This window comes from Simochromis diagramma, unplaced genomic scaffold (genome assembly GCF_900408965.1).
Source record: "Simochromis diagramma unplaced genomic scaffold, fSimDia1.1 OVJJ01000320.1, whole genome shotgun sequence".
NCBI classification, from domain to species: Eukaryota; Metazoa; Chordata; class Actinopteri; order Cichliformes; family Cichlidae; genus Simochromis; species Simochromis diagramma.
This window is the reverse complement of record NW_024386773.1, coordinates 1,572,523-1,594,189: the sequence shown is the minus strand read 5'-3', so window position 1 is coordinate 1,594,189 and position 21,667 is coordinate 1,572,523. Positions and strand designations below refer to the sequence as shown.

General features: G+C 39.0%; 1 protein-coding gene across 1 annotated transcript; it reads right to left on the bottom strand.

Moving 5' to 3' along the window:
• Nucleotides 1-26: 26 nt before the first annotated feature.
• camk1a (calcium/calmodulin-dependent protein kinase Ia) lies at nt 27-19,125 on the bottom strand. The gene is made up of 12 exons (XM_040002607.1): nt 18,696-19,125; nt 17,390-17,508; nt 6,300-6,431; nt 4,877-4,951; nt 4,282-4,420; nt 4,032-4,158; nt 3,678-3,753; nt 3,475-3,587; nt 3,297-3,375; nt 2,751-2,838; nt 2,415-2,583; nt 27-1,934 (listed from the first exon to the last, which is right to left on the bottom strand). Exons 2-12 carry the CDS (start codon nt 17,473-17,475, stop codon nt 1,831-1,833), a joined length of 1,188 nt encoding a protein of 395 aa, XP_039858541.1. The 5' UTR covers nt 17,476-17,508; nt 18,696-19,125; the 3' UTR covers nt 27-1,830.
• Nucleotides 19,126-21,667: the final 2,542 nt, after the last annotated feature.

Below are 21,667 nucleotides of genomic sequence, written 5' to 3'. Positions count from 1 at the left end.
TGGCTTTAGTATTTTGGGCCTTTTGCTCTGGAGGAACAAAGCTTGTACACTGGCAGACAGGTGATGCACACAGTGGCACTGATGTGTTTTTTCCCCCATCACTGTCTAGATATCAGCTAGTAATGATTTGTTGGAGAGATTCAACATAAGTAATAAAAGCAAAAAAAAACCCAGAACGATTAAAAGAGAGTCCAGATGGAAATAAACATAGTACAGGAGAATTGTCACTCAGGTAGAGACTTGACCATCACAGTCAATGCAAATGATAAGTCCACTGTGCTGTGTTGTATTCTGTTAACAACATTACTTCTGGTGTTACTCACTTCACATTATATATCTCAAAATTACAGTATTACATCTTTTTTTTTTCAGTACAACAGAGTAATAATAATCATGTGTGTTTATACTAATTGATCATCATTCATGTAAACATATTGAACCAGGTCATGCAAACAGTAGACCAAAACTTCTTCCACTAGAGGTGCACAGCACAAAGCAGGCGGAGCGCGCAGACTGAGATCCCTCTGGAGCCAGACCTCGAGACTGACAGCCGGCGGACATTTAGACACTTTGTCAGAAACAAAACAGGGAGGATGAACATGATATGGTTATGTTTGTTTTCTTCCCACTTGTTGTGGATTCTCTGTATGCTTTTTCTAACATGACGAGTGCCAATGGAGGAAGGTGAGATTACTGTGATTTCCAGACTTTTGGGGATCTCAGTTTGAGCCTCAGATAACAGAACAGCCATAAAACAAACAAAGAAAGAAAGAAAAAAAAAACAAAGAAGTCTCCTTTTGATATTCGTACATTTCAGTGTTTTCCCTAACAAAAAGCATGCAGACACTTCAGGTCAGAATGACCCTTCACAAACCCAGTCTGAGCCAGAATAGAGTCCATAACCCCAGAAACACCCTTCACTTTCAATTATCTCCTTTGCAAATAGGCTTTAAACAAAAGAAGTGAATACTTATTTTTTTAAAAAGACAGAAACACTAAATAGTGACAATATGAGGAGAAAAAAGGGTTAACCAAACAGAAATAGATAGGCAGGTGAAATCAGCAGTGAAGACACAGCTTGAGATTTAACTAAACAGCTACTTGGTCGATGACTAGACTGAGTCATATTGATGGGTGAAGAGTATAAAGACATGCAGAAGGAGCTTTCAGTACTCTTTTCATTAGTTTTTTTCCCCCCTGTCTGGCCAGATTTTTGGAGAAGGCTGCGAGAAATGTCTAGCATGTGGTCCAGATGGACGCCCATTGTAACTGCGATTAGAGGTACTGCAGATGACAGATAATATAAGAGATACGTAATCAAAGAGAATACCTTTATCTCATCACAGATTAAAACTCTAGGCCCTTCCTGAAACCAACCACTTATAGTACTAGCAAAATGTCAATGGCCACATTCACCTAGATTTTTTCAGCAGCGTGCTTTAATGGTGGTGGTGGTGGAGGAGTATTGGCGGAGGGTTTCTGGACCACCATATTGCAAGATCCTTTAAAAAAGCCATGCCTACTTGAAGCAGCTTTGTTTACCATTAATGCAATGCAGTTAAAACTTGTAAATCTTCACTCATGAAGTTTTTTCTTTTTTAAAAATTATTATTTATCATTTCTTTTTCTTTTTTTTCCCCGGGCAAAGGAAATGTATGTTTTGTCTGCACTGTAACAGTGACCTGCTGGCTGTGGATGTACTCTGGTGGACCGTGCCTGATAGCTGCTCTGCATTCCTGGCCAGACTGGGCGGGTCGGCGGGTCAGCGGGTCGGCGGGCTCTGGGCGCTCCAGGGATTCGATGTGACATGACAACACTATTAGGTTGTGCTCAGATCCGACTAGTTGGCCTGCAGCAGTAGGTGCAGCTTCTCAGGCTGTCCCGATCCGTGCTGCCCTCATTGCTTCCACGACGGCCATCCTCGTAGTTAGACACTGGATGTTAGAGCAGAGCACGGATTATTCTGGGGTCTGAGATTATCCATGGTTGGTGTAAGAGCTTGAGTCTGTCTGTTCAAAGTAAGTGTAAATTGGCCTAATCCAGCTAGCTCTTCTTCCTAATTCTACACCCACATCATATAGGGCTGATGATAGAAATGGGCAAGATTTCCAATTGTACCAGATTCACATCTCATGACAAATCAGTGTGGTTGTATGACTGAAAACCTTATCGCAAACATCATAAATTATTGTGAACTTACATTTTAGGGCTATCCTAAAATAAAATAGTTTGTTTTTGGTTTAATTGCAGCTGATAATTACAGTAACTATGATATTAATATATACATATTAAACTCATCTCCTTTGACATGAAAATTCACACAATTTCTAAAAACGTACACCTTGAATCACCTAAATTTTCCTGGGAAAAAATTGAATTTCCATATGTTCATTCACTGTGAACTGCTAACTTACAGCTCTCCTCCTCGCCATTCCCCAAATCGTCATCCTCCTCCTCCTCTTCCTCTGGGAGCAGATGTCCATGGCAGGGGCTGGTGGGAGTAATCTGACTGGTTCCCTCGAGACTAGTGCCCAGCTGCAACTTCCGCATGTGGCGCACCACTGCTGTGGCATTAAATGCTTGCTACATGGAGAGAGGGAAGAGTGGAAGGGGGAAAAAAATAGTAAGAACCTTCTGTGTCTGACAGCTACTGAAGGAGGAAAACAGTTAAGCCGTACAAAATGAAACTCCTGGCAATCTTAATACACCTCTTCCCACAGGGTGCTGCGTGATTCAGCCGAGGAACTGACCTTCCATTTACTTTTGGCAAAGTTCTTCTTGATTTGTGCACTGACAGATTCGTGGATATTCTTATCCAGAGCTGTGTCACCACATATCCTGAAAGTCACCAAGAATTGGAGAAATTACAGGAATTTTAGGCACATGACTGAGACATCATATTGTAAACAATTAGCATCATTCATGGCTAAGCATTACTTCACTGAAGCATAAGCCAATCTGTAGAACACTGATCTGCTGATCTGCAATGTAGAAATGTTTCTTTGGGCTTTTCCCAAACATCTGACAATGCACAATCAAAGAGATGAGTCAGCTAAAGCAATCAGTTATATGCACACTGACAGTAAGAAAAAACAATAAACAATATTGCAGTCAATAACTGATTGATTGTTGCATCTTGCGATATTAAAGAAGCCGAAATGTCACCCCTGAGAAACCAGAAAAATTAAAAAAATAAAATATAACAAATATATAAATAAAAACTTGAAAACATTTTCACACTGCTGCTTATGACATTATAGCAGCTACATATAGATCCAGTATTTTAGCTTTCCTACCATGGATGCTGGAGCGCCTGCTCACAGGTGTATCTTTTCAAAGGGTCTTTTTCCATCAGGTGACAGATGAAGTCTTTGGCTGCCAACGAAATTTAAGTTCATGTAAAAATAATGATCTCATTTGTTGCTATTTATGTATTTTTTTAATCTGTATTTGTAGTAGACATTTCATGGTTACCTGAATCTGAGATGTCATCCCAGTATGGAGAGTCAAATTCATATTCTGCTTTCAGAATCTGCTCAAACAACTTGGCGTCATTCTCATCGTAAAACGGAGGATATCCACATAAGCTGTAGAAACGACATTGGATTTAATTTAATGCAAGAAACCCCCTCCAAACGCGCTCTATACTTCTCAGGGATAAATAAACTGCGACTTACAGAATATAAGAAATTACTCCTATGGACCAGCAATCCACTGCTTTACTGTATGGCTTCTGAGCGAGCACCTCAGGAGCTGCAGTCAACATTCACAGAGTGAGAAAGTATAGAGACAGAGCAGCGGTGAGGATGAATTCAAGTAATCTTGACCTTTCAGTAATACTATGTGATCTGCCAGGTCATGTTAAACAGGTAGAGAGCACTTCTGAAACACTTGCAGTTGACTCAATAGTGGATGAAAGAGCCTCTCACAATGCAGAGTATAAAGAGGGGATATCAGCTGAAACAGCTAGTGCTAAGCTCACATGAAAGAGACGGGGGGACGTGAGAAGACCAGAAAATTGAATGCCTTACCCACATATCCAGGAGTACCACAGGCTGTGGACATGACGCTGCCCGCCCCCTCAATTTTTGACAGTCCAAAGTCACTGATCATAATCTTCGAGTCTTCATCCATACTGTAATACAGCAAATTCTCCGGCTGCAGAGACAAGAAGAAAGATCAAAGAGGAAGGTTAGAAAAAAAAGAGAAAAGAAAGAAAAACAAGCCAACTGCAAGACAGGTTGAGCTTTTATATCTCTGTCTTTTGCTGAATTAAGATACCTTCAAGTCTCTGTGGACTATCCCCATATCATGGAGGTATTTGACTGCATCCAAGATTTGATGGATGAGCTGGCTGGCATCTCTCTCCGTGTAGAAACCTTTCTCCACAATTCTGTCAAAAAGCTCACCTCCAGACACCCTGTCAGTAAAACAAAATCAGGGAAAAGAGTCTCTACAGTACTGCAAATATTAGAAGTGATTTTCTCTTCAACATGAGCTTAAATTTGTTTAAATTAAAAAAATCTATTATCTTATTCTTTTATGATTATTAATGTCGTTTCCAACGGTTTACTGAATTTTAGCAAATTGTCCGAATTACGTAAGACTGCTTCATCCTGCTAGTGATTTCATGAGTTTGAACATTTGAAATGACATATATTAATACGAATATGATACACTGTCAAATTTGAGGTGTTACATAATGTCATATGTAACAGATTTTTTAAAAAGAAGCTTTTTCCAGATTTGTTTTCTCTAAATTAACAGAACAAAATCAAATGTTTCCAGGCTATTTTAAAGAAAAATATGAGAGGCGTGTGTATCTTGCGTTGTGCAGTTGGCAATTGTGTGCAAGCAATGAGGAAGGAGAACTCACAGCTGCATGACAAGATAAAGGTGGGATGTACTTTCAAAGATGTCCTCCAGCGAAACAATATTTGGGTGCTTGATTCTGAAAATTCACAAACAGAAATCATCAGAAATCTGTTTTTTTTTTAATTCATTCATTTTTTTTTTTAAACAAGTCACATTTCACCAAACACCAAACGTTTATATTTAATTGGTCACCAGATGGCATTCTTGCTGCATAATTCCCATTTTAGTGAGCGCTGCTCTCTCTTTTCCCTGATGTGTACAATGGTGAACTCAGGTTAAAACAAGGTATTTACACTGCTCCCTAAAAATAGAAAATATGACAGCCTCCCAGAAAAATCACAGCTAAGTTTTAGATAGATTACCTCTTGACTCTTTTCTGCACCTGCAGAAATGAACGAAAAACACTTATAAGGCCTAACAGCATGGTTATAACAAATGTTAGTCTCTTAAAACATTGATTTGGATTACTTATTGTTATGAACCAGCCAACAGAAGGTTGAGCATCTCTCTTGGCTGCTGAGTCAAGTTGAGAGCATACGAGGCATCACTAACACAACAGCAGCTGAGAAGGGCTAATGTGACTTTTCGTAGGGTGAGAGAATCCCTCTGTCTTTTCTCAGATCATTTTTTTTTCAAACTTCCCTCATCTCCCTCACTCTCATGTCTCTCTTATTTATTTCATTCTGACTTAAATATTCTGTCCACTCCTCCCATTCTTTCATATCATTCTCCCTCTATAATACTCCCCCCCACCCCACCCCACCCTCTCCACTTCTCCTCCCTCTATGTCTCTTTCTCTTTCTTCAGTACACTGCTGCGGGGAACTCCACACCATCTCCGCCTCTGTGTGCTGTTGCCCTGGCAACAGGGACACTAAAAATAGGTCTATCTTCTTTACTCCTGACATTTCCGGTGCACAATCCTACTGTTTCAACTGACACCATGGTAAATGGTAAATGGCCTGTATTTATATAGCGCTTTACTAGTCCCTAAGGACCCCAAAGCGCTTTACATATCCAGTCATCCACCCATTCACGCACACATTCACACACTGGTGATGGCAAGCTACATTGTAGCCACAGCCACCCTGGGGCGCACTGACAGAGGCGAGGCTGCCGGACACTGGCGCCACCGGGCCCTCTGACCACCACCAGTAGGCAACGGGTGAAGTGTCTTGCCCAAGGACACAACGACCGAGACTGTCCAAGCCGGGGCTCGAACCGGCAACCTTCCGATTACAAGGCGAACTCCCAACTCTTGAGCCACGATCGCCCCACCATGCATTTAGTCACCCATTCAATTGACCCCTTGCATATATTTTGAAGTGATGTATATGCACTGTAGTACCAGGCTGCACTGATTGATCCTTCCAGCTGGACACAAAGCAGCAGCCGATGCATCGCGAGCAACTCCAGCGGCCTCACCTGTGTAGTACTGCGATCTCATTTTCGATATTGTTCTCTTTGCCTTCCAACGCTTTCTTGGGAATGCACTTAATGGCCACGAGCCTCTGAGTCCTCTTTTCCTCTGCTAGAACCACCTCGGAGAAAGCACCCCTAAAACACACACAAGCGTACATGCACCAATCAGACAGTAATTGAGAGACGTGTGGACTGAAACGGACAAAATCAGAAAGCTTTGTGCCACGATGCCTAGAGAGTGTGACATGAAAGAATAACACATGAAGAGTTGTTTTTTGTTTTGTTTTTTTAACAAAACATTCATGCTTATAAGCTCTAATAAATAAAAAAATAACTATATATGTTTGAATATACAGGTTTTTGGTGCAATCTTCTTATTTCTTCTTATATGTTCTGCTAACTGGAAGGTTGGTGGTTTGAACCCCAGCTCCTCTGGTGTGCATGTTGTTCCGTCCTTGTGCAAAATAATGAAAATGAATTTCCCTCTCTGAGAGTGTGATTGATAAAGGGCTGCACGCACCGAATGAGGCACTGTATTTGTGCATTAATGCATGAGCGGTCAATAGGCCTGGAAAAGTGCTATGAAAACACCAATGTTTAATTTACCACTTAACCACACCAGACCTCATACACTGCATTCAAACCATCAGGGTTTGTGTTTGTGTTGCAAAGGTGTGTGCGTGAGAGAGCGATGTTTAGATGAATAATTCACAACGGTGGCATTACCAAGAGGATTTTGGAGGGCCGAGAAAAGGCTCGGGAGGTGATGCAACAGTCACATAGAAAGATGGGAAGAGAAGTTGTTTTAAAAAAGGAAACGATGTTCAATAATAGATAGAGTAAATGTAGTGTAGCTGTATCTGAGGGAGACTAGACTGCATTATAGATTACGGTCTGGTGATGATGAGAGGCAGAATAGTTTGTATTTACACAGTCTCCCCACAGGAGCGTGGGAGGGAGCTCAGGAGGAGACCTGAATGCACCAACATTGTTAGCAACCACAGGGATCCTTTCCATGTGTGCGAAGCAACACTGTCACTCAAAACACAAAAGGATGTTTGATGTTCAAGTTTTAGAATACGTCATCTTTTGAGCCATAACTCAAAATGTTTGGATTTTAATAAAAATCTTAAATAATAATTGCTCGCTTTATATTCTTTCTGCTTTTAAAGTTAATTAATATGTAATTACAAAGCTGATGTAATGTTTTTCTTCTTCTATTTTTTCTGTCATCTCTCCATAATAAATGCTCTGCCTGAATCCGTGGTAATCCTTGAGATGGCTTTGCACCGTGGCCATCTTGTGCTCAGTGAACCAAAGCAGTGGAAACATTTGCATAGTGAAGCTGATGCACAAGAAAGCAACCAATTCTAACACACATCTCTGGTTTCATTTTTAAAACGTCCTTAAAATAGTCTCAGAGCAAAATTGCATAAACGTCCATTTCTCATCGACCCCTGAAAGCATTTTAATATGTTTAAGCCTGCAGCATTTGTAGCTACATAGGCTTTCATCAGAGGGTCAAGAGTGCTAAACTTACACTATCGGTCAGTAAAACTCTGTCTAACTTTATGGGGATTATTGAAAGTAAGGCAATCAACACCTCAGGGGGGAGAGAGACCTATGGAAATCCTAATTTGATCACGTGTCTTTCTCATGGAAATGTAGGCAGTATTATCTCATTTTAACATGTGTCTGAAATGTACTGTTACATTGTATAAGAACTGCCTCATCAACTTTATAAATGGCATTTACACACTTCCTTGCTTTGATACATTTCTCTGAAATTCTTAGAACTACCTGTTCAACTTCCACATTACCGCACACATCATAGGGCTCGTTCCTTTTAAAGCTTTGGCACATTTGTGGACATTAATACTAACTGCCCACATTATTAAATGCTTGTGTAATGCAGCTCAAATTGTATAGAACAGCTCCTTCTATACTAACTCTAAAGCACCCAGGTGTCAATCCTTTTGAACAAGTTAAAACATGCCGAAATAACAGAATTTCATTGTGACTGATTCTGATAAAGGGCTGTGAAAGAGTCTTATCTTTTTATTTTCCATATCAAAATAATAGGATCTGTTAGCAAATTGCAGTACAAATTACACAGGTATAAATGTGAATCTTGTCCAGTCACCCATATGCTGTAATGTGTACTGTTGTACTGGAAAAGTGTGACCTTGTGGATTTTCAATCATTGCCTTTAAACCCACAGTGCAGTTTACATCACAAAACACAGAATTCACTGTTACACTGACAGCTAAAGTCTGTTTACTTTGTACTGATAAAGATTTTGAGTGTGTAGACTACTGTGTGTTTTTGATAAGAAACACCACCAGGAATTGTTCTGCAGTGATTTGAGATATGTACCAAAGTGACTGACAAAACAGTGAAACAACAAGAAAGAAAAATCAACACTTTTTATAGGTGCAGAGTGCAAATCTGCACTGTTCAAAATGCTATAATATCAGACAGCAAGATATCAGCACAATACAATAGCCATAAAAAACAATAAACAAAAAATGAAGATTAAAAGACATAAATACATATAGTGCTTAACAAATTATTAGATCCCACCAAAGTTAAGGTTAATGCCACAGCCGCTGTAAATTAAAGTTACTGGTAATTACAAAAATATATTTTTTCACGTTTTTATGTGAAACATTTTAATAGTAAAATATAATTATTGTTATTATCTATGAATTTTCTCATTTACTGTTTTACAAAAAAGGAAAGGAAAAAACAGTAAAGAAGATCGCTATTTTTTATTACTTTGCAAATTAAAATTTTACTTTTTAAGTTTGAAGTTTTACTTTCCTGAACAGAAAAACGTGCCAGCTCAGGTTTGGGTTTAAAATGTTATCAGTTTTTTTTTTTAGCAGTTATAGCTACCATCTGGACCATTAGGGCTGTGCCTCATCATACAATATTACTGGAATACATTTAAAAACAGCCTCTCACAGATCAGTAGGGAGCAAACAACAATGGCACTAGCACAGGCATGTCCGAGAGTGAGAGCATGGAGTCAGTCCCCAGTGAAGACTAAGTACATAAAATGCAATGCTTTGCAAAATATGCAAACAAACAAAACAAAAACAACTGTTCCCACTAAAAGTGGAAAAAAAAACTTGTTCCACCATTTGAGGCAAAAAAAAAAAAAAACAAGCTTTAAAGATTCATGAGGAGGTGATTCTAGCAGATTGCAACAATGTCAACCTAACTATCATCTCCAGTAGAAAATATTTTTCGATTTCAGCTTTATTATGTAACAATATTTTACTGACTACTAAACAGTTACAATGCTAGGTTGCTAGGTATTCTGTCAAGCAGTTTTTTTTAGTACGTTTACTTTAAAATTTCACTGAAAAACATGACCTAGGCTACTTTTTGTGCTTACATGGGATTTATGCTGTGTCACTGGAAATAATGCTGTGTCACCACTACTGTACTATAATGGTGCATCTACTGCAAGCACCTTGTGGGAATAGATTCACATTTTGAATTAGGTAGTCTGTCATCAGTGACAGTACCTCATTGGAAAAGAAGGATGGGAAGTGCTCTTCATTGTGTTTGCACTGATAAATACTGCTGCCTGCAAGCTGCAATTACTGATGAAACATTGTTGAGGTCTTTTTCTATATTATCATAGATTTCATAGTCACAGATTTCCTTGATATATAATGATATAATTTTCAAGCTGTATCGCCCACCTCTCATCACTATTGCCTAATTGAGAGTTCAATCCCACAGTTTATTCACTTTGCTCTAAACAATGTCATGTGACTGAAAAAAGTCAGTCTGTTAGTACTACGGTAAAGGCTGAGACAAGAATGTATCGGCATATAAGAATATAAAAATATATTATCCAAAATGTAATTTAACATGCGTAAACATAAAATATCATTAGCTGTAACAGAACTATGAGGCTGTATAATGGTCGAAAGTGTTCTTAAAACAATATGACTGCGTGAGTTCAGCACAGATCTGTGAGTGACAGAATGACAGAGCAGACGACAGAGCCAGAAAAGGATCATCATAGATGTACATATAAACACGCACATACACACACATGTACACACTTCCCCACTGTTGCCATGAGACACACTGTAATTAACCATCCAGTTGCTCATTTCTCCTTGGAGACATAGTAGGGGTGGACTCTCAATGGGTTTTGGAGAGGAACACAGAGGAAGCTACTGTAGCTGTTGCTCTAAACTAATGAGAATATGTGAAGTGCTGTGTATTTTAACCCTGGACAGGCGCAAAAATGGGGCTGTATGTTCTCATCCAGCTGTAAGGTTTTCTTTTTTTCAGTCTCTGATTGGTAAAACATTGTTTCTGTATCTAACCAGCAATTGGTAACATACAATGGAAATGTATTTAATGCCAGTAAATAATCCTGGCATGTGCATCAACTCGCTGTTAAGAAACTAAAATAAATACATTTCACATGAGTCACTGGACTCAAGACTCATAACTGATGCATCTGTCATCTTGGCAGTTAGAATAAGACATCTTGTAAAAGAAGATAGATAGATAGATAGATAGATAGATAGATAGATAGATAGATAGATAGATAGATAGATAGATAGATAGATAGATAGACAGACAGACACACACACACAAAAAAACACAAGTTGGTGATGACACTATCAGCCCAGCTGTCTAAATGGACAAATATTGATTCACACATTCTCATATCAATGTCTCGCATTGCTTTCACTCTAATTAGTGGTATCACTGTACTGTACAACACACACACACACACACATGCTTTCATTTTTGTACATATACAGTACTGTGCAAAAGTCTTGAGCCACCCCTCATTTTTTTGTTAATTTTTTAAAGTGGTCAGATCAAACTTTTCCGTTGGTGATTGGTTGCAGATAATAAGAGAGGAAGCACAGTGAATGTCTGTAGCCATCTGTAGAGGCATTAACACGGTACAAACTCTATCATTGCCTTACATGCTATTTCTATGTATTTTTACACAGGTTTCAAGAGAAGACTTTTGTACATATATACACCCATTGGCCACTTCATTAGGTACATCTTTTCAATACTTTGTTAACACAAATGTCATAGGCAGCATATAGACCTGCAGGAGTTCAAATCGAGCATCAGAAAGGAGGAGAAAGGTGTCTTTGAACATGGTCTGATTGATGGTGATTGATTGATCTGAATATTTCAAAAACTTCTGATCTAGTTGGATTTTCTCACACAACAATCTGAAAACAGAGTTTCCAGAGACTGGTCAGGAAAAATAAAATATCCAGTGACCCTCAGTTCTCTGTGTGAAAATGCCTTGTTGTTTCCAGAGGTCAGAGGACAATGGGCAGAATTGATATGCAGGTAACTATAACTCAAATAATCCCTTGTTAAAACCAAGGCTTCTAACAAGCTGTATCTAATGAAGTGGCCAGTGAGTGTATTTGCACCGTTTTAGTCTTAAGCCAGTGACTTCATACAGTTGCAACATAAAGTTGCAGCCTTAACCCGCTGAGTTCTAAGTATCATAGATGGTAACCCTAACTGTACACTAACACTATATATTCACTGAACACAGGTTGTCACATACGGGTCTAAGTCTTTGCTACTTAAGAATGAATACTTTTTCTAAGTTCTGAGAGTTCCTTAGTTCAAAAATATAAATTTTTGTGGCAATTACTTTTATCAGGTTCTTTTTTTATTTTATGTGATAGCTTCACAATCAGTAAAAACTGTTGCCCTTTTTGAAAACATCTACAAGGACCCGTAAGCCTATCGATCTCACCTGATACAAAATACTCACTTCAAACCCAACACGCCTCCAAGTCCCAAAAAAACCATTCCCATTTTAGTCCAATCCATAATGTGTGTGTGTGTGTGTGTGTGTGGGCTTGAGAGAGTGTAAAAGAAGACTGCATCTCTGTGGATATATAGTACAATCCAATTCAAAATTATCTCTAGATCCATTTTTCGCATTGCAAAAATATCTTTATACATTCACACCACCAAAGCTTGGGAGTGGAGTGGACTATTCACCAACAATTGTACAACTGTACGTTCTCCCTTCACTCTGCTAGAGTTATGTGTAAGTCAAACCTCTTCACTCCTCTCCTATTCTCTTCAAACAAACTAACCAGCACAAGTGCTTTCCAGTGATTCTGAGTACCGCACAGTCACAATATTTATACTCATCATCCACCTTTACAGCACAAGTAGTTCTTAAAGCTGACCTGCCTCATCTCTTTGTTTTATTTGAAATTAAGGCTCATTTTATTGTTATCCTGTCTTTATGAGTCATACTTTATGCCAAATAGCTTCCCTTTTAAAATGTCAGTTAGGTCTTGATGTTAAAACTAATTGAAACAAGGGGTATTCCAAAACTGAGTCAGATACCATCGCTTAGGTGTAAACTATGATTGTGAACTTATTGCATTATTCCTCTAAAACCTGTTTGGTATCATGTAATTACCTTGTTCCTTAACAGGGAGCTCTAAAAGAAGAATCAGGCATCAGCAGTAAACTTCAGAATCACTCGGCTGTGGAAGCTTAAGACTGATTTTACTACTGTTTTGTGGTTTAAATGATTTGTTAAGTAGCCTCTGTGTAGCTCATTTCTGTTAGACAAGCTACCAGCTCATGGGTATAATCCCTGTCCACAGCACTCATAAACTGAACTTATGTTCCTGCACACTATCACTGTTCATGATTAAAGTCAAGCTGCAGCGTTCTGTTTTGTAAATAAACACATTAAATTAAGTGATTTCAGAGGACATTTATCCACACTGTAAAACAAAAAGACATCTATTTGGACAACTGAGATACAGAAAAGCGAAGGCTTTCAGTATTAATGGCAGTAATAAACCACAGCAACTACAGCAATGCCTCGGCCCCTGGACTCTCCTTCCATCTTAAAGTCTTAAACTAACACTCTCGGTAAAGAGGGCCAACACAGAAGAAACTTGAGTCAGCTAGACTCTCATCGCATGTTACACCCCCATAACAAGTATCAAAATATAATCTGAACTTTTGTCTACTAGTTATGACTATTAATTCCAGAAACAAACAAACAAACGAAAAAGATTCTATCTGTATTTGTTTACTGCATTTTTCATGATGAAAGATTTACCCTTGACCCTTTGAGATTGACCCTTGACCCTTTAGTAACACGTTCTGCATTCATGTACTTCCTTTTAACATTAGTAGTTCCACAAAGTAAAGGTTGACTGATATAAGCTCTTTAAGATGGATATCGATACTTCATGACACTTATGATTTATAAATGTGATACTCTGATATATCTAGAGATGGGAATGAAGAACCAGTTTGAGTAGTTTGATTCCTTGGAATGTATTGTCAGCTTTTCTATCCGTCCTACTAGCAAATACGCTACAATCAGTTGATTTCAGTTTGTGTGTTGGAGGAGGGAAGTTGTTGTGCAGTCTAAAGTGGAGCTATGGACATTTTGTTTTGACTGCACAAAAGGAGAAGAGTGCAATGGTAAAGTATAAATTGCAAACAACTACATTATGCTGCTAACGCACCTTTTGCTCTTAGAAATCACCTGCACAGACAGCATGCTAACGGTAAGCTAGCGAAGACCCCAGAGTGATGTTAAAGCTGAGTGAATGCTGACTCCACCCCAGCAGCCAGACCCTGAACTTCAACAGGAAACAAACTGCTGAGCAGTCAGGCAGCAAGCCTTCGTTTTTACCTGTTCATGTTGGAGTAATTAAGTAACATACTGCTTTATTTAAAAATTTTCTGTGTGATATGTGTAATACATTACTTTTTTGAGTAATGACCCCAACTCTGGGGGAAAAACCAACCAACATGCACAAACATTTGAACACACAGCATGCAATTAATTTGCACAAATGTAGTGTCTTTGTATATGCTGGTGCATATACAAATCATGGTGGTGACTAAAAATGGAGCCAATGAGAACACAACGTCAGCATTCATCACAGGGTTGAAAGTTGTTTCTCGTGTCTCTTCTCACTTTTTACATTTTAATTTATCAACTGTTATGAATACACATTCCAATAGATCATCAAATATCTAATAATAGCTGATAATATTGACCCATAAATAAATTAGGCTCACAGTCATACATTAGGAACAGGGAGGGGGATAGAGCGTGCCACCACATGAGCCCCAACCAGCCCCGATTAGGTAGGTGTTAAAAACTGTATCTTGATGGAGTCTCACTTGGTTGCCTGACACAATTTATCTAATCATCCGATGACACTTGGGTTTTGTCAATAAATGAAAAAAAAAAGTGTGTCGAGGATTAGAGTGAATGTGCTCTGGAGAAACTGGTAGATTGAACGCATTACCTCTGGACAGAAACAAGTTGTCTGTTTTCAGGAGGTGTCCTAAATAAACCGATGAATAGTTTAACACACCAAGAGGCTAAAAATGGGCAATTTTTAAGAGCATGACACCCAAATATTCTGTTTTGGGAAAAGTACAATTTTTGTGTACAATTTCATTACACTAACAGAATCCCAAGACTCTATAGTGCCCTACAACTCTGTCTCATTCATTTCATTCTTGGTAATTCACAGTGTTGAAGGAGAAAAGCATGACAATAACAAAAGTGAAAAACAGTCTCCAAAGCAAGACAGGTATATTAATTGTAGAGGGGGGATTTCTTTTCCCCCATCTGCTAACACTACCATGAGGACAATTTGTTCTCCAGTGGACTTCAAACAGAGGTAGAACTGTGAGGATTATTCGGATCTGAATATAATATTTCAACATAAATCAATTAACTTCACACACTGAATTCCTGGATAAAGCTCCCCAGTAATCTTTTCTCTGAGCATAAGGAGCTTTCCGTCAACACATTAATTCTACCCTCTGCTAGGTCCAGCTATAGTGACAGGAGGGAAAGAATATTACTACAGCATTTTTTCTCTCGTTTTTTTCTGGAATAAGAGAGCATGGCATCCTGGCATTTTACTCACTTCAATCCAAGTTATATAACCTTTAATATCATACTTTAACAGTCACTGTTTTAAGTTGCTGTGGAGTCCTGGTAGAATCATTTCAGGAGTTATGAGCATTAAGCAGCAGTCATGAAATCTGAAACATACAGTCAAAGTGCATTACAGACAGCATGCACAGCTCTGAGAGACAGATTTTCTGTCTCTTACAGTGTTTTAGATAACGAGACAGTGTCATCTACCCACTGCTATCTCACAGTTTTGGATGGGGACCAGAGTTGTGCAGTCATTAATATCTGATTCTGTGTTGCCTCTCTGGGGAAGCAGGTGTGATTCCAAGAGGAGAGAAAACAGCCACACTACATATGGCACACCCGTGTCATCACAGGTGGATGTGTGCTAGGTCACTTGTACTCAGTTTAGGGGTGGAGAGGTGCCCACCTGACCATCTGGGCTCAGTCCTGTCCCCCTGGAGGGTGCAGATGCAGGTCTGCATGAACCCATGCTTCACCATCACAGACTGCAAGGCAACCTGAACCCAGCTGGTTGAAGATTAATTTGGTAGACTTATTAAATCAAGATTTAAAATGTATTTCAAATTCCAGACTATGAGGCAATAACAAAATGTAATCAGGGTCAATATGAGGGCAGCGGGAAATATGATTCACCGCCAGATTTTACATGACTGGTTGGACTCAAGCTTCAACAGATTTTCTGGCAAACTGCAGTCAGCAGTTACAGCCAACTTCTCCTGATTACCCAAGTTTGGAGTTCATACAACAGTCTTATATCCTCCTGTCAGCCATGATGGAGTAACTCCCACAGACACATATGAAAAGGATAAAGAGTAACAAGTCATACTGAAAATTACAATTTCATAACTGGTATAAATAAAAGGGATCTATCCAGTTACATTGATTTTTTGTTAGTATGAAATGTGTTCTTATTCTTTCTTTCTTTTTACTTTAGAGTTTTCATAAAAGGAGAAAATGTATTATGTATACTGTAGGAAAGAGGAAACCCAGAACAAACAGCCTACAAGTATTTCACATCCTCCTCAAGCGCTAACCTCTGGAGCCAAAAAATTTTTTTACGTTTGTGTTGAAAACTGCAGTTCTTCTGCTGACCACTGGAGGCAAGTTCCCAAAACAAATCAGTCCCATTAGACTCCATGTTAAAATGACAAAATTTAAAGCACTAAACAGTCTGTTTTACATTCTGGTACGAAAAGTGTTTTCATCTCTATGGATAGTTTCTCCCTTCATAACAATTCGAGAGAGTAAATTAGCTTTTTTCTTTTTTTATTGCATTTAATTGTATTTTTTACACAGGCAGCTGCAGTCGATTGGTATCTGCTGGTCCCTTTCTCCACTAGCTGGAGTCACTGAACTGGACCACTACACTGTGCTTCTGCTTTTGATACCTTTTGGAGCATTTTAATTGAATTATCTGACAACTAACAAATGCACTAACATGGTTTACTTGTTACCATGACAACTCCACCCTCTTGCTGAAATATGGTCATTGCTACCTAAACAAAACAAACAAATAACAACAACAGCAAAAAATGAGGATAGTAAAAACACTGAAGCTTGCAGTTGCAAATCAGTTGGTGATGCCATGGTAGCTGCCTTCCTGAGAGCATGGTTTAGATCAGTGATAGGTGCTACACAGTCGTTAAATGGTGTGGAAATATATGGTAGAATGGCTATGTCAGGCTGTGTTAATCCTCATTATTTTGCTTTCACCACATTAAATCATGCAACATGCGTATGCACTCTGTCACCTGCAAGTACTCATAAGTTACAATGCGCATGGACAACAAATGCCAGCTTCACTATATGATGTCTCAGACTTTACAAACCTACCAGTACTTGTATGGGTTTTATCTTTGTGATGATAGACTCTCCAATAATGAAGGGAAATTTAATTCAAATTCTAAACATACATGGTTGTTTTTGTATCTAGTTATCCATAGTGTTATAGAGGCATTCCCGTTGCTGAGATTTCAGCAGTATTGGTGTAATGCAGACACAGCAAAAAGGAGCGTGACATCCAAATATTCCCAAAAGGTGTGGAAGTGCCTTTGCAAGTTTCGGCCAGTCAGCCATCGAGGCGAAATCTGTCAACTAAACAGTAAGTACTACTTACGTTCCCAGCACTTCTTTGAAGTCGTAATGTTCTTTGATGTCTGATGTCTTCTTTTTCCATCCATTTCCATCCTCTCCAAGAGGCATCCTACAATGCTGATGGGAAACGCCACACTACAGCTGTGGAAAAAAATAATCAAGGAAAAGGCTCAGAGTATACACAATTAAGTTCAGATCAACTGCATTGATTTTCAATAGAGAAACAAATTAAATGATCAATTCGGGGAATTAGTGACTTGGTTACATTCTAAGACTTTTTTTTTTTAATTCTTAAGGAAAAAACATCCACTTTTTCTCTTCTACTTTTATGTTTGCAAAGATTTAAATGCAAAGTGGAGATATACATTTTTAGGAATTTGTATACAATCTGTGCATTCCTACAGTGTTTAATGTTGAAAATTAAACAAAAATATTCAGTGTTTTTTAATTGTTTTAGATTACACTCTGGTTATATGGTGTGCTGCACTGAATGACAAGAAAAAAAGCTGGAAGTAAGCGCATGATGACAAAATACAAAATTACAACAGCTCTTGTGTTTGAATTTATTAAACAGGACAAATTAGATGACCATAGTATGTCTTATTAAGATGTAGACATTAATGAGATAAGAAATAGAAATAGATCACGACAAAACAAACCTGTAGCAACAAACCTAGGACAAGTTTACAAACAGAAACCACAAACCACTAAAAATGACAGTTCTCCAGTTCTAAAAACCACTAATAAAGTAGGGCAAACAGTGCAGCAGAGGCTGTCACAAGAAAGCGACCATATACCGTGGCAAAAACAAACGCATGGTCAGTAGGTTGTAGGCAGACACTAGCTGGGGGACCTGTGCTATATTTAACACTTCGCTTGAAACAATTGGGTTTCTCTGAAGAATGAGTATCTACAAATATACAAATCCTTGGAGATCTTTGAAGTGGAAAGTGTAGGCTATTCCAGTGATTAGGGTTTGACAATAGAGGCTGCAGGGCTGCAGGGCGTGAATGGCAAGCAAGCAAGGAGTTTGAATGGAAATTAAAAACGATGCGATATGCTTCTAATGCCACAGCGAGCTCGTTTTTCGTGGGTCGTGGTGAACATGCAACTATCATAGACTACAGGAAGAATAGACGATGTGGGTGTGCGAACCATACTGCAGCGCTCAAGGGTACGGCAGTCAAATCAAGACAGCATCTTAAGGTTTAAGCAGGAGGCTGCGGACATGCGACAAGGAAGTGGAGCGAAGGCACTTTGTCTCACAGATAAAAATAACACAATGCAAACAAGCCTGCAATGAATGTTGAACTGAAAAGGGAACGTACCTAAATGGCGATCTGTGGCTGTGATGCGTTCTTCTTCCCTCTGGGAGCGAGTGTGCTTGCTGTGCTTGTGCGCAGCGCTGGGTCCGCTCCGACTTCTCCTGACGTCAAGAAAGCCAGACGTCTATGGACGTAGTGCACCATAAAATCACTATCTGTTCCCTCAACAACGCGATCTGCGATTCACCTTATGACTGTCGAGCGACTGTCTGTTACAGCCGAAGAGTTTTTATTTTTGGCGATACTATAGCGCAGATAATTCTCCTCCTTAAGCACTGTGCGAGTTAGATTCAGGCAAATTTTCAAGAGTTTTTGAAAGTCATAACAACCCAGTTTGAATAAATTATCAATCACAGCCAGAGAAGCCGGTTTAGCTACAGCAGACTAAACATTTTAAACGCAAAATGGCCCCAGGATGAATTATTATTTTACGCATGAATTATCAGAGGATTAAATCTCCCTTCCGCACCAAGCATCTTTCTTTTGCAGCTCTGTGCACTCTCACACTTAAACCATTTCCTGGCAGCCAAGTGACATGCAAAGGTGTGGACAAACAAAAAGCAGGTGAGAAGATCCGGGAAGAAATAAAATGTCTCATTAAAAGTTTATCGTTCCCCCTTGAATGAAGTTTGATTATTGTTTCTTTTTTAGTTTAATATTTATGTCGTAATTCAGTGATTGTTATTCCTTTATTTTTATCACCACTTGCAGGATACTGTCCACATACTAAGAAGACAATCACTCAGTATCTAAATGTATATTCTGGGTAAACGTATACGGAGAACTCCACCAACCAGTCTCCATGGAACATCACAGGAAGAAAAAGCTCCACAGGGATGGTAGCACACAGCCCGCCATTTCTGGGAAAAGGCAGGGAGTTGTCCTTCTCAGTGTATCATTGTAAATAAATGTTGGTTGGGCGTACTGCATAGCCAATATTGTAAATCCAAACGCAATACATTATAATACAAATGTCCTTAAAAACACAGAAAAGCTAAGTGAAATTCTCTCTCATAAAAAGCTCTAGTGTCTGAACACTTACTCCAATACTATAAAAACCATCACTGAGTGCCGTTCCTTTATGTGTTTTTTATTTCCTTTCTTTTGTCTTAAGCACTTGTTTAAATGTGCTTTTCAAACAAAGTGATGCTGAAGTACAAGTAATATGCCATTACCACAACTTCTTCTAGTAATCATAATTACCATAACGAAAAAAACTCTTCTTTAACTCCCATTTATAATTTTCACAACAAACTACTACATTATACTTTTGTACAGTTTTTTTTTCAGTTTCTTGTGGATACAGTAACCATAGATGTGATTTGTCATATGTTACGCTTCTTCTTTCAGCTCTTCACCACAGCAGATTATCTGACTCCATCTCACTGTATCCCCCGCATCCTCCTCTGTCACACCAGCCCTCTTCATGTTCTCCTTCACTACATCCATGAATCTGGCAGCTCCATCTTCAACATCCTTTACCCCATAAATCCATTCTCCCTTCCCTGCACATGTCCAAACATCTCAGCCTTCCCTCCCTAACTTTGTCTGAACCCGAGCTGTCCCTCTGGTGTTCTCATATTTAAGCTTGTCCACTCTGGTCACTCCTAATGAAAATCCTAGCATCTTTAGCTCTTTCACATCCCACCATCTCCAAACCAAACATCATAGCAGGTTTCGCAATCAAACTGCTTCTTGGGCTTGGGACTTCTGAGATATTAGTTCTCATTACCACTCCATGTTATGATGTTTGTACTCTGGTGATTCAGGTGACTTTGATTGGAGTGGAGGTGTCCTCTCCACATAAATTCATAAACTCCAACTTCTTCAAAATTCTGCAGCTCGGGTCATAACTTGCACTCCGTTAAGTGCTCATATTACCCCAGTTCTTCAGCAGCTTCACTGGTTGCCCATAGAAGCCAGGATAAATTTTAAAATCTTACTTCTTGCATACAAGTGTATCCATAAATCTGCTCCTTCATATTTGTGTGACCTGCTCCATATCACCACTGTTTCCCGCACTCTCAGATCATCATCTGCTATTCATCTTACTGTTCCGTCCTCACACCTTATTACTGTGGGGAACAGAGCTTTCAGTCGCTCTGCTCCCCGGCTCTGGAACTCTCTTCCTCCTGCACTAAGAAATATTGACTCCCTCTCCGTATTTAAGACACAGCTCAAAACACATCTGTTTAAACTGGCTTATTCGCTTTAATGCTGATTTTATCTGTTGTCACGCTCTGTTTTGTAATTTTAACTTATTTTATGTATTTTATGACTATTGTTCCTTTTATTAATTGTGTTTTTGTAAGGTGACCTTGGGTTTCTGAAAGGCGCCCTCAAATAAAATGTATTATTATTATTATTATTATAAATCACCACATTGCCTGGTTTTATTTCTGCGCATTTCTTTAATCTTCTTTAATTTTTTGGTTGCCAAGTTTCTTTGTGATGAAACACAACTGGGTGGGTTTGCAGTCTCTGACCCCCCCCCCCAAAAAAAAATAGTCATGAAAAAGGTTCAACCTGACCAAATCTTTAGGTCAAAACACAAAGAAGTGGTGTGGATACCATTGTTGCCTGACACCAAGAAAGTCCTGAGTTCGAATCCCTAACTGGCTGGGGCCTGTTTGCGTGGGTTGCTTCTGGGTACTCTGGCTTTCTCCCACGGTCCAAAGACATGAGTTAGGTTAATTTATGATTCTAAGTGTAAATGGTTGTCTGTCTCCCTGTGAAAGACTGGTGACCTGTCCTGGGTGTACCCCCACCTGGGTCAATTGTGATTTCTTATTCAATTTTTTTTAATATAAATTCTGTGATTGTTTTAAATGTTATTTGTTTCCCATGAATGTGCTTCTTGTTATGTAATGCTTCCAGAAGCTCCACTATGAAAAACCACTTGATCCATATGAAATTTCTTTTAGTATTTCAGTGTTGATTCATATAAATGTATGGCTTGTGATTTAAATCGGCGT

What these genes read in the sequence shown, in the direction of transcription:
- camk1a (XM_040002607.1), bottom strand. Translation starts at nt 17,475, where the DNA reads ATGCCTCTTGGAGAGGATGGAAATGGATGGAAAAAGAAGACATCAGAC. An exon ending in GGAGTAATTTCTTATATTCT is followed by an intron (nt 3,588 to 3,677) that starts GTAAGTCGCAGT and finishes TCGTTTCTACAG; the next exon opens with CTTATGTGGATATCCTCCGT. An exon ending in GAATGGCGAGGAGGAGAGCT is followed by an intron (nt 1,935 to 2,414) that starts GTAAGTTAGCAG and finishes TCTAACATCCAG; the next exon opens with TGTCTAACTACGAGGATGGC.